General features: G+C 40.9%; 1 protein-coding gene across 1 annotated transcript in view; it reads right to left on the reverse strand.

Moving 5' to 3' along the window:
• Window positions 1-13,551, reverse strand: part of LOC126267734 (leucine-rich repeat-containing protein 74A-like) — a 322,570-nt gene that overhangs the window by 67,781 nt on the left and 241,238 nt on the right. Inside the window, exons 8-9 of the mRNA XM_049973037.1 lie at window positions 359-551; window positions 104-267 (exon numbers count right to left, since the gene is read on the reverse strand). Of these exons, the coding sequence (XP_049828994.1) occupies window positions 104-267; window positions 359-551 (357 nt within the window). The remainder of the gene's footprint in view (window positions 1-103; window positions 268-358; window positions 552-13,551) is intronic.

Genomic DNA, 13,551 nt, shown 5'->3' on the forward strand with positions numbered 1-13,551 from the left:
CACTTGCCTATGAAAGGCACAGGTCCTGAGTTTGAGTCTCAGTCCAGGACACAGTTTTAATCTGCTAGAATGTTTCAGATCCTATTATTGATTAGTTGCTTACCCAAAGTGCTTTCGTTGTTTCTTCTTTTTTACACTCATTCCTTCATATGTCGCTCTTGCTAATAGCAGTTTCTTCATGTCAGGGCCTTTCAGTACATAGTTACTGTACACACCACCTACCACTACTGAAGTGCCTTCCTTACGTTCCAGTATTGCTGTCTGCTCCTTTTAAAATGAGTGTAATATTTTTTTAAAAATTAGCACTGTAGGTCCTTTCTACTATTCTGATTAAATAGAACAACTGTCATATAAATACCTTCAAAAATTCTTTGTCTACCCATACATTGTCTAAATCAAGTACTCTAATTGATGAAAGCTGCAGTTGTAGCACAGTAAGAAGTGTCATACAGTCTTCTTGTGAAAGTGGATTGAATCCTATTTTCAAGACTTCAAGAGTTCTGTTTTTCTGCAGTCCAGCTTTAATCATATTTATAGATGCTCCTGTTAATCTGTAGGAAAGGAACACAATGAAAATATGTATGTGAATATTTCTCTCTTCACAGCAGTGAACAGAAATAATATCTGTTATGAATGATTACATAATAGTACAAATTTGTTAGTATGCTTCCGCCAATTTCTGTGACAAGCTAATATGCTACCAATAATGTATGTGTCATTTCTAGTACTAGCATTGCCATCTCTTCTCTCTCTCTCTCTCTTCCCCATGAACCATGAACCTTGCCGTTGGTGGGGAGACTTGCGTGACTCAGCGATACAGATGACCGTACCGTAGGTGCAACCACAACGGAGGGGTATCTGTTGAGAGGCCAGACAAACATGTGGTTCCTGAAGAGGACCAGCAGCCTTTTCAGTAGTTTCAGGGGCAACAGTCTGGATGATTGACTGACCTGGCCTTACAATATTAACCAAAACGGCCTTGCTGTGCTGGAACTGCGAACGGCTGAAAGCAAGGGGAAACTATGGCCATAATTTTTCCTGAGGGCATGCAGCTTTACTGTAGGGATAAATGATGATGGCGTCCTCTTGGGTAAAATATTCCGGAGGTAAAATAGTCCCCCATTCGGATCTCTAGGCGGGGACTACTCAAGAGGACGTTGTTATCAGGAAAAAGAAAACTGGCGTTCTACAGATCGGAGCGTGGAACGTCAGATCCCTTAACTGGGCAGGTAGATTAGAAAAGGGAAATGAATAGGTTAAAGTTAGATATAGTGGGAATTAGTGAAGTTCAGTGGCAGGAGGAACAAGACTTTTGGTCAGGTGAATACAGGGTTATAAACACAAAATCAAATAGGGGTAATGCAGGAGTAGGTTTAATAATGAATAAAAAAAATAGGAGTGCGGGTAAGCTACTACAAACAGCATAGTGAATGCATTATTGTGGCCAATATAGACATGAAGCCCACGCCTACTACAGTAGTACAAGTTTATATACCAACTAGCTCTGCAGATGATGAAGAAATTGATGAAATGTATGATGAGATAAAAGAAATTTTTCAGGTAGTGAGGGGAGACGAAAATTTAATAGTCATGGGTGACTGGAATTCGAGAGTAGGAAAAGGGAGAGAAGGAAACATAGTGGGTGAATATGAATTGGGGCTAAGAAATGAAAGAGGAAGCCGCCTGGTAGAGTTTTGCACAGAGCACAACTTAATCATAGCGAACACTTGGTTCAAGAATCATGAAAGAAGGTTGTATACGTGGAAGAACTCTGGAGATACTAGAAGGTATCAGATAGATTATATAATGGTAAGACAGAGATTTAGGAACCAGGTTTTAAATTGTAGGACATTTCCAGGGGCAGATGTGGACTCTGACCACAATCTATTGGTTATGAACTGTAGATTAAAACTGAAGAAACTGCAAAAAGGTGAGAATTTAAGGAGATGGGACCTGGATAAACTGAAAGAACCAGAGATTGTACAGAGTTTCAGGGAGAGAATAAGGGAACAATTGACAAGAATGGGGGAAAGAAATACAGTAGAAGAAGAATGGGTAACTCTGAGGGATGAAGCAGTGAAGGCGGCAGAAGATCAAGTAGGTAAAAAGACGAGGGCTAGTAGAACTCCTTGGGTAACAGAAGAAATATTGAACATAATTGATGAAAGGAGAAAATATAAAAATGCAGTAAATGAAGCAGGCAAAAAGGAACGCAGACGTCTCAAAAATGAGATCGACAGGAAGTGCAAAATAGCTAAGCAGGGATGGCTAGAGGCCAAATGTAAGGATGTAGAGGCTTATCTCACTAGGGGTAAGATAGATACTACCTACAGGAAAATCAAAGAGGCTTTTGGAGAAAAGAGAACCACTTGTATGAATATCAAGAGCTCAGATGGAAACCCAGTTCCAAGCAAAGAAGGGAAAGCAGAAAGGTGGAAGGAGTATATAGAGTGTCTATACAAGTGCGATGTACTTTAGGACATCATCATCATTATCATCATCATCATCATCATCATCATCATCATCATCATTTAAGACTGATTATGCATTTCAGCGTTCAGTCTGGAGCATAGCCCCCTTATAAAATTCCTCCATGATCCCCTATTCAGTGCTAACATTGGTGCCTCTTCTGATGTTAAACCTATTACTTCAAAATCATTCTTAAGCAAATCCAGGTACCTTCTCCTTGGTCTGCCCCGACTCCTCCTACCCTCTACTGCTGAGCCCATGAGTCTCTTGGGTAACCTTGCTTCTCCCATGCGTGTAACAAGACCCCACCATCTAAGCCTGTTCGCCCTGACTGCTACATCTATAGAGTTCATTCCCAGTTTTTCTTTGGTTTCCTCATTGTGGACACCCTCTTACCATTGTTCCCATCTACTAGTACCTGCAATCATCCTAGCTACTTTCATATCTGTAACCTCAACCTTGTTGATAAGGTAACCTGAATCCACTTTAGGACAATATTTTGGAAATGGAAGAGGATGTAGATGAAAATGAAATGGGAGATATGATACTGCATGAAGAGTTTGACAGAGCACTGAAAGACCTGAGTGGAAACAAGGCCCCAGGAGTAGACAACATTCCATTAGAACTACTGACGGCCTTGGGAGAGCCAGTCCTGACAAAACTCTACCATCTGGTGAGCAAGATGTATGAGACAGGCGAAATACCCTCAGACTTCAAGAAGAATATAATAATCCCAATCCCAAAGAAAGCAGGTGTTGACAGATGTGAAAATTACAGAACTGTCAGTTTAATAAGCCACAGCTGCAAAATACTAACGCAAATTCTTTACAGACAAATTGAAAACTGGTAGAAACCGACCTCGGAGAAGATCAGTTTGGATTCCGTAGGAATGTTGGAACATGTGAGGCAGTCCTGGCCTTACGACTTATCTTAGAAGAAAGATTAAGGAAAGGCAAACCTACATTTCTAGCATTTGTAGACTTAGAGAAAGCTTTTGACAATGTTGACTGGAACACACTCTTTCAAATTCTAAAGGTGGCAGGGGTAAAATACAGGGAGCGAAAGGCTATTTACTATTTATACAGAAACCAAATGGCACTTATAAGAATCGAGGGGCATGAAAGGGAAGCAGTGGTTGGGAATGGAGTGAGACAGGGTTGCAGCATCTCCCCGACGTTATTCAATCTGTATATTGAGCAAGCAATAAAGGAAACAAAAGAAAAATTTGGAGTAGGTATTAAAGTCCATGGAGAAGAAATAAAAACTTTGAGGTTCACTGATGACATTGTAATTCTGTCAGAGACAGCAAAGGACTTGCAAGAGCAATTGAACGGAATGCACAGTGCCTTGAAAGGAGGATATATAATGAACATCAACAAAAGCAAAACGAGGATAATGGAATGTAGTCAAATTAAGTTGGGTGATGCTGAGAGAATTAGATTAGGAAATGAGACGCTTAAAGTAGTAAAGGAGTTTTGCTATTTGGGGAGTAAAATAACTGATGATGGTCGAAGTAGAGATGATACAAAATGTAGACTGGCAATGGCAAGGAAAGCGTTTCCAAAGAAGAGAAATTTATTAACATGGAGTATAGATTTAAGTGTCAGGAAGTAGTTTTTGTATGGAGTGTAGCCATGTATGGAAGTGAAACATGGACAATAAATAGTTTGGACAAGAAGAGAATAGAAGCTTTCGAAATGTGGTGCTACAGAAGTATGCAGAAGATTAGATGGGTAGATCACATAACTAATGATGAAATATTGAATAGAATTGGGGAGAAGAGTAGTATGTGGCACAACTTGACCAGAAGAAGGGATCGGTTAGTAGGACATGTTCTGAGGCATCAAGGGATCACAAATTCAGCATTGGAGGGCAGCGTGGAGGGTAAAAATCGTAGAGGGAGACCAAGAGATGAATACACTAAGCAGATTCAGAAGGATGTGGGTTTCAGTAACTACTGGGAGATGAAGAAGCTTGCACAGGATAGGGTAGCATGGAGAGCTGCATCAAACGAGTCTCAGGACTGAAGACCACAACAACAACAACACTCTCTCTCTCTCTCTCTCTCTCTCTCTCTCTCTCTCTCTCTCTCTCTCTCTCTCTCACACACACACACACACACACACACACACACACTCACACTCACACTCACTCTCACTCTCACTCTCTCTCTCTCTCTCTCTTTCTCTCTCTCTCTCTCTCACACACACACTCACAGTTGCTATCTATATATCACACAACAAGAGACAGCTTACACTACACTCGTTCGTCCACTGTTAGAATATTGCTGCACGGTGTTGGATCCTTACAAGGTGGGATTGACGGAGGACATCGAAAGGGTGCAAAAAAGGGCAGCTCGTTTTGTATTATCATGTAATAGGGGAGAGAGTGTGGCAGATATGATACGCGAGTTGGGATGGAAGTCATTAAAGCAAAGACGGTTTTTATCGCGGTGAGATCTATTTACGAAATTTCAGTCACCAACTTTCTCTTCTGAATGCGAAAAAGTTTGTTGAGCCCAACCTTCATTGGTAGGAATGATCATCAAAATAAAGTAATAGAAATCAGAGCTCCAACAGAAAGCTTTAGGTGTTCGTTTTTCCCACGCGCTGTTCAGGAGTGGAATGGTTGAGAGATAGTATGATTGTGGTTCGATGAACCCTCTGCCAAGCACTTAAATGTTAATTGCAGAGTAATCATGTAGATGTAGATGTAGAAAGTCACTTAGTCTTGTACAAAAATGTGTCCATTATTCAGGAACACACATTTTCAGTAACTTGCCAGCAGCCATAAAAAGCTTAACAACCAATGAAATTCAGTTTAAGAGAAGCCTAAAGGATTTATTGGTGGCCAACTCCTTCTACTCCACTGATGAATTTCTCAGTAAAACCAACTGTAAGTACAATATAACTTCTGCACAATTTCAGTGCAGTAATGTGTTCATTGTAAATAAGTATTATAGTAGATGTATTACATGTTTATTACCTTATAAATCAATAAAAAACTTTTTTATTTTTAATTCAGTGCCTTAGTATTTGTAAAATGACTCTTTCATATAGTGTTCATTAAAAATGATGATCATTCCACTTGGGACCTGTGTAATGGTACATTAGCTTATTTGTTTTAGTTGTAAATATTTGTCATGTATTGTTGTTTTTCTGACATGTTCTACATCCTGGAGGACCTCCTCACTACAGATCAATTGGAATGAAAGTAAATCTAATCTAATCTGCCAACAGATGTCGAGCTCTGTACTGCCCCTGTTGTGGGGAAATTGGTCAACCAGTTGTTGACAGTCCCCAGTCACGGGATAGAGCATATCACAGCTAAAGTGAATTCCAGAATCATGGAGGCAATGGAAGGACTAATCAGGGAAGTGGCAGAGGAGCTGAGCACTCATCTTTCCATACTCCCAATAAGATTAGTAAACGCCATTAAATTTAGAGATTAGAGAAAAGTGCCAAATGTGATGGTGGTTGACAAAATTCAAGGTGAAAGCTAAGAATTTTGGATAGATATGAGTGCACAAATCAGCATGTGTTTCTACTCCCTGACAATAAGTAGTCATTAAAACCCCCTAAGTGTCATATTAGTGGTTTGGGAAAGGCATTGATAGGGCCTGTGGGAACTTCACATATTGCACTGATGTTTGATGGAATAAAGTGAGAGTTCAAGATGGAAGCATTGTGGGAAAAGAGGATAGGATTTGATGTTATCCTGGATAGTGATTTTCTGTACCATTTTCAAAGTGGCACCGACTATAGATCAGTATCCAATTTGGCAGTTATAACACTGAACAGACCTGAGAAATCCAGGTGGAGGGGCCTATTCCCTGAGATTTCAATGAACTGCATATCTGCTGTTAATTGCCACTTCAGCTGAAAGCATACATGACAGCACTGGAAAGTTTTCTGAGTCAGCCAAAATTCAAGAGCCTGTCAGAACTATCTTTCTGGCTGACCCACTCACCCAGAATGAACTTATAGAGTGATTCCAAATTCACATGAAATGGGATGTGAGACCATAACTGGAAGAAAGCATCCCTGTTCGTGTAGATAATTTTTGGATGAGGGATATTGAAAATCCATATGGAACTATACTAGGCAGCATACAGAAAATAGCTGATGATGAACAACCTCAGACAGGAGGAAAGCATTTTCAAAAGAATAGGAAGCAGCTGTCATTATCTATGAGGGAAGTTAGTACAATCATGCCATATCATAGAAATTGTTTGCAGGAATAACTGTCACATTTATCGGAATCAGATCAAAGCCTTTTACAGCCAGTACTGGGAGGAGTTTGCATTCCTATTTGAGGAGAGGCAGTATTTGCTGGCCAAACTTCACATAGCTTGAAATTCTGACTAGGAATGCTAGACTAGTACCACAAAAATTCTATCATTTCCCTATTAAATTCCTTATCATATGCATCAAGTGGTGGAAGAATGTATTTAGCAACAATGCAACAATTAGATGCTGCAATCATCAGCCATTCTATATCCCCTGTACCTCACCTATAGTAATTGTACCCAAAAAGTCTGTTACTGGCGAGAAAACCTATTGCCCATACATTGATATACAAGTAGTGAACAAGGTCACAACACCTAATACATATATCCTCTGCCTCACATACATAGAACTTTAATCAGGCTGGGAAATTGCAGGTAATTTTGATATGAAATCAGACTCTCATCAAATTCTTATTGCACCTCAAGACAGGCTAAAGTAGGAATTGTAGGTCATTCATGGCTGTACAAATTTCTTATGATGCCAGAATGAGATTTTCACTCTGCAGCGCGGTGTGCGCTGATATGAAACTTCCTGGCAAGTTAAAACTGTGTGCCAGACCGAGACTTGGACTTGGGACCTTTGCCTTACACGGGCAAGGGCTCTACCAACCAAGTTATCCAAGCACGACTCACACCCCATCCTCACAGCCTTATTTCTGTTGGTATCTTGTCTCCCACCTTCCAAACTTTACAGAAGCTCTCCTGGTAGAGCACTTGCCCGCATAAGGCAAAGGTCCCGAGTTCGAGTCTTGGTCCGGCACACAGTTTTAATCGGCCAGGAAGTTTCTTATGATGAATTTTTATTTGAGGAATGCTTTGACAACATTTAAACGGTTTCACATTTGTGATTAAGGGGACTGAAACCAACCACATGTCTGATCATATGACTTCTAGTAGCTACATGTTTGTCGAAGTACTATCAGGGATTCAACACTGGTAAGTTGCTGCAATACTATATTTACAGGATTCTGTTACCACAGTTTCTTGTTCTTCCACTTATCTTCCCTATCTTTCATGTCTAAATTAGTATGTCCCTCAGTGATGTACCATAATTATCTAAGTTTATTGATGGATCTTTCAACATCTACTGCATTTGATGCTGCCAGAGTATGTGCTTTGTAGAACATTGGGAGATTGTAATGGTTTAATGACTCATTGAATCCATCCAAGTGAGTACTTTTCTATCTTCTTCAAAGTAGGCACTATCAGTTTTTGCACCTAAAGGCTCTAATTCATATGTATGTTGTTGTAGACTAACCTGAAGCTGTGATTCATTATTGCAAAATTGGTTGTACCTTGATCTCATCTACAATTTTTTAGATTTTAAAACGAAGTTTTTTTAAAAGATCTTTTAACTAAGCTGTGGTTGCCCAAAAGCTGGGGCTTGTGACTTAAAATTATTTGGTGCTAGCTACAGCAGAGTAACCACAAAGCTACTGGTGGGTAGGTACTAAGGGAGCTGTGTTGCCACTGTGTCAACTGGGTGATTAGGTCTTGTTATGAAACATAGTGATCAAAAAGGAGAAAAAAATATTTTCCCAACACTACAAAGGGGCATACCAAATTACACATCTAATGACCTCAATCAACGCTGAAATACAGTTTGTGGACTACTCCGTAACTATCCATTTCAATAGGTTGAAGCCTCATCATGGACAAACTGCATCACTTCTAATAATTTCCGGGTATGCAGCCGGATCCCGTCGACATTCTGCCACGATATTTCGGCCCAGAGACGTCCGGCCATCATCAAGTGAGTACACAACTACTGAAGAGCCCAGGTGCAGTCGTGGTATTTATACCGATTCTCGCGCACGTGTTGACATGCGCGGCATAGCCGAGTTGTACGTGCTGCCCTCGGTGGTGAAAGTAAAAGATCATCTAGTCATTGAGTATCGAATGACGCTGTCTATTCCGCTGTGAATGTATAATTTTAATAACAGGATTCCAAGTTTTATCCAGTTGAAAGCCGTTGTCACGATTTATAAGATTATCGGCAAGACGTATTTCCACTGATTCCTTGATTACGGAATCCCAAAATCCGGAAACCGGAGCTAAAATTTTTGTTCCATTGTATTCCATTGAATGTCCCAATGAAATACAGTGCTCTGCTACTGCCGATTTTGACGGTTGCCGCAGACGGGTGTATCTTTCATGTTCTGTACATCGTTCATGGACAGTTCTTGTCGTCTGGCCAATATATGCAGAGCCACATTCACAGGGAATTTTGTAGACGCCTGCTTTCTTCTGTTGTAAATCGTCTTTAACGGATCCAACCAGGGCCCGGTTCTTTGCTGGTGGACGGAAGATAACCTTGATTTTATTCTTCTTCAGTAGTCGGCCTATTTTCGACGACACATTCCCGGCGTATGGAAGAAACGCAGTTGATTTAAAGTCGTCATCAGCGTCCTCACTGCGCTGCTTCTTGTTATGACAGTTGCGCATGGCCTTTCTTATTTGGTGTGAAGTGTAGCCATTCTCTTTAAAAACCTTCTCCAAGTGTTCTAATTCTGCGTGGAGGTTTTCATCGTCCGATATTACATGCGCTCGATGTATTAAGGTACTGAGAACACCGGCTGTTTGTGCTGGGTGGTGGCAGCTTGACGCCTGGAGATACAGATCTGTGTGAGTCGGTTTCCTGTACACAGAATGTCCTAATGACCCATCATTTTTACGGCATACTAGCACGTCTAGAAATGGTAAAGTGCCATCTTTTTCAATCTCCATCGTGAATTTGATGTTCTCATGTAAAGAGTTTAAATGATGAAGGAATTTCTCCAGTTCCTGTCTGCCATGGGGCCATACAACAAAAGTATCATCTACGTACCGCCAGAAGACCGTAGGCTTTAAGACAGCAGACTCAAGTGCTTTCTCCTCAAAGCCCTCCATAAACAGATTAGCTACCACAGGGGACAAAGGGCTCCCCATGGCGACGCCGTCTGTTTGTTCAAAGAATTCGTCATTGAATAGAAAGTACGTTGAGGAGAGTATATGTTCAAACAAGGCCGTCATTTCTGCACTGAATAAGTTACCAATAAGATGTAACGATTCCATTAAAGGCACTTTGGTAAACAGTGAGACCACATCAAAGGTGACTAATAAATCCGAGCTGCTAAGCTTAACTTCCTTCAAGCGACTGACAAAATCCTCGGAATTACGTATATAGTGGCAACACTTACCCACATACGGCTTTAGTAGTGAGGCCAGATATTTTGCTGTAGAATAGGTGGCAGCACCAATATTACTCACTATTAATCGTAGTGGGGCACCATCCTTGTGTCTCTTGGGAAGACCGTAGAGTCATGCCGTAAAAATGATGGGTCATTAGGACATTCTGTGTACAGGAAACCGACTCACACAGATCTGTATCTCCAGGCGTCAAGCTGCCACCACCCAGCACAAACAGCCGGTGTTCTCAGTACCTTAATACATCGAGCGCATGTAATATCGGACGATGAAAACCTCCACGCAGAATTAGAACACTTGGAGAAGGTTTTTAAAGAGAATGGCTACACTTCACGCCAAATAAGAAAGGCCATGCGCAACTGTCATAACAAGAAGCAGCGCAGTGAGGACGCTGATGACGACTTTAAATCAACTGTGTTTCTTCCATACGCCGGGAATGTGTCGTCGAAAATAGGCCGACTACTGAAGAAGAATAAAATCAAGGTTATCTTCCGTCCACCAGCAAAGAACCGGGCCCTGGTTGGATCCGTTAAAGACGATTTACAACAGAAGAAAGCAGGCGTCTACAAAATTCCCTGTGAATGTGGCTCTGCATATATTGGCCAGACGACAAGAACTGTCCATGAACGATGTACAGAACATGAAAGATACACCCGTCTGCGGCAACCGTCAAAATCGGCAGTAGCAGAGCACTGTATTTCATTGGGACATTCAATGGAATACAATGGAACAAAAATTTTAGCTCCGGTTTCTGGATTTTGGGATTCCGTAATCAAGGAATCAGTGGAAATACGTCTTGCCGATAATCTTATAAATCGTGACAACGGCTTTCAACTGGATAAAACTTGAAATCCTGTTATTAAAATTATACATTCACAGCGGAATAGACAGCGTCATTCGATACTCAATGACTAGATGATCTTTTACTTTCACCACCGAGGGCAGCACGTACAACTCGGCTATGCCGCGCATGTCAACACGTGCGCGAGAATCGGTATAAATACCGCGACTGCACCTGGGCTCTTCAGTAGTTGTGTACTCACTTGATGATGGCCGGACGTCTCTGGGCCGAAATATCGTGGCAGAATGTCGACGGGATCCGGCTGCATACCCGGAAATTATTAGAAGAACAAATACGCCGGGAAAATTTCAGAAGTCACAAACTGCATCACCTCCACCAGCAGTTCCAATGGACCCATTGTGAGTCACGCTAGTACTCTGAAGAGTGTTCAGAAATAGAGAAATCTCCCACCACCTGCACTGCACAGGTACGTATTTATGTTCCACGCATTCCTATGACCTGCGATCATGAGACTGAATACAACTCTCTCTAAACGTTTTGTTTGGTGTCAAATTGAAAGCTGACACCCACGTACATTGGACATCCTTCTGGAACAAAATACACCTGTCAAGTCTATGGCTATGTGCTGGTAGTGGGCAGATGGGTCCTGGGCTATGTCACAAACCATGACAGTTTCCATGTCAAGAGGTAAGCAGTGCTATGCCTGTTGCTCAAACTGATCATGCTACCAGCTACAAGAAGCAAGATTACCATCTCCTCGTGCATTTTCCCCATTTTATCAAGGTGTTATTCATATATTAGGGAAAGGATTGATTCCTACTCCAGCCTGGAGTTTCCATTGTTTGATTTTGTTCTAAATATATGAATTATATCACTCTGCCCTTAGCCAGTATATCACCTGGTATTCACTTTACATTTTATCAATATTTTGCTCCTCTCTGCTATGTGTGAGCTCTATTTCAGTATGGAAATTATTCATATTCACTTATTCAATGTAGCTACATGCGGTGTTATTCCACCAGTGATCATTCTTCTTTCATTATCAATATTCCCTCAGGTTCGTTTTGTAAAAAAGTATGATAATATATGTCCCCATATTGATATTGGACTGAAATGCATTCCTGATCCTAAGATTGTAGTTTAGTTCCCAGAAAATAATCATATGCTATGTAACTTTTATTAGAGACATAACTGCCCCCCCCCCCCCCCCCCCCACATGAACCATGGACCTTGCCATTTGGTAGAGAGGCTTGTGTGCCTCAGTGATACTGATAGACATACTGCAGGTGCAACCACAACGGAGGGGTACCTGTTGAGAGGCCAGACAAGTGTGTGGTTCTTGAAGAGGGGCATCAGCCTATTCAGTAGTTGCAGGGGCAATGATCTGGATGATTGACTGAACTGGCCTGGTAACATCAACCAAACAGTACTGCTGTGCTGGTACTGCGAACGACTGAAAGCAAGGGGAAACTACAGCCATAATATTTCCCGAGGGCGTGCAACTTTACTGTATGGATAATTGATGATGGTGTCCTCTTGGATAAAATATTCTGGATGTGAAATAGTCCCCCTTTGGATCTCTGGGTAGGGACTACTCAGAAGGATGTCATTATCAGGAGAAACAAAAGTGACATTCTGCAGATTGGAGTGTGGAATGTCAGATCCCTTAATTGGGCAGGTAAGTTAGAAAATTTAAAAACTGAAATGGATAGGTTAAAGTTGGATATAGTGGGTATTAGTGAAGTTCAGAGGCAGGAGGAGCTAGACTTCTGGTCAGGTGAATACAGGGTTATAAATACAAAATTAAATAGGGATAATGCAGGAGTAGGCTTAATAATGATTAAAAAAATAGGAATGTTATTATGACAGCATAGTGAACATGTTATTGTAGCCAAGATACACATGAAGCCCACACCTACCACAGTAGTACATGTTTATCTGCTGACTAGCTCTGCAGATGATGAAGAGATTTGAAGAAATGTACAATGAGATAAAGGAAATTATTCAAATAGTTAAGGGAGACAAAAATGTAATAGTCATGGGGGCTGGAATTCAACAGTAGCAAAAGGAAGAGAAGGAAATGTAGTATGTGAATATGGACTGGGGGTAAGGAATGAAAGAGGAAGTCGTCTGGTAGAATTTTGCACAGAGCGTTACTTAATAATTGCTAAAACTTCATTTAAGAATCATGAAAGAAGGTTGTATTCGTGGAAGAGACCTGGATACACCACAAGGTTTCAGATTGATTATATAATGGTAAGACAGAGATTTAGGAATCAGATTTTAAATTGTAAGACATTTTTAGGGGCAAGTGTGGACTCTGACCTCAATTTACTGGTTATGAAATGTAGACAAAACTGAAGACACTGCAAAAAGGTAGGAATTTAAGGAGATGGGGCCTGGATAAACTGAAAGAACTAGAGACTGTAGAGTGTTTCAGAGGGACCATTAGGGAATGATTGATAAGAACAGGAGAAAGAATCCACTAGAAGACGAATGGGTAGTTCTGAGAGAGAAATAGTGAAGGCAGCAGAGGATCAAGTAGATAAAAAATTGAGGGCTAATAGAAATCCTTGGGTAACAGAAGAGATACTGAATTTAATTGATGAAAGGAGAAAATATAAAATCTCATTAAATGAAAATAAATACAAATATCTCAAAAATTGACAGGTAGAGCAAAACAGCTAAGTGGTAATGGCTAGAGCACAAATGTAAGGATATAGAAGCATATATCACCAGGGATAAGATAGATGCCACCTTTAGAAGAATTAAAGAGACCTTTGGAGAAAAGAGAACCACCTGTATG

This window comes from Schistocerca gregaria, chromosome 4 (genome assembly GCF_023897955.1).
Source record: "Schistocerca gregaria isolate iqSchGreg1 chromosome 4, iqSchGreg1.2, whole genome shotgun sequence".
In the NCBI taxonomy this organism is placed as follows: domain Eukaryota; kingdom Metazoa; phylum Arthropoda; class Insecta; order Orthoptera; family Acrididae; genus Schistocerca; species Schistocerca gregaria.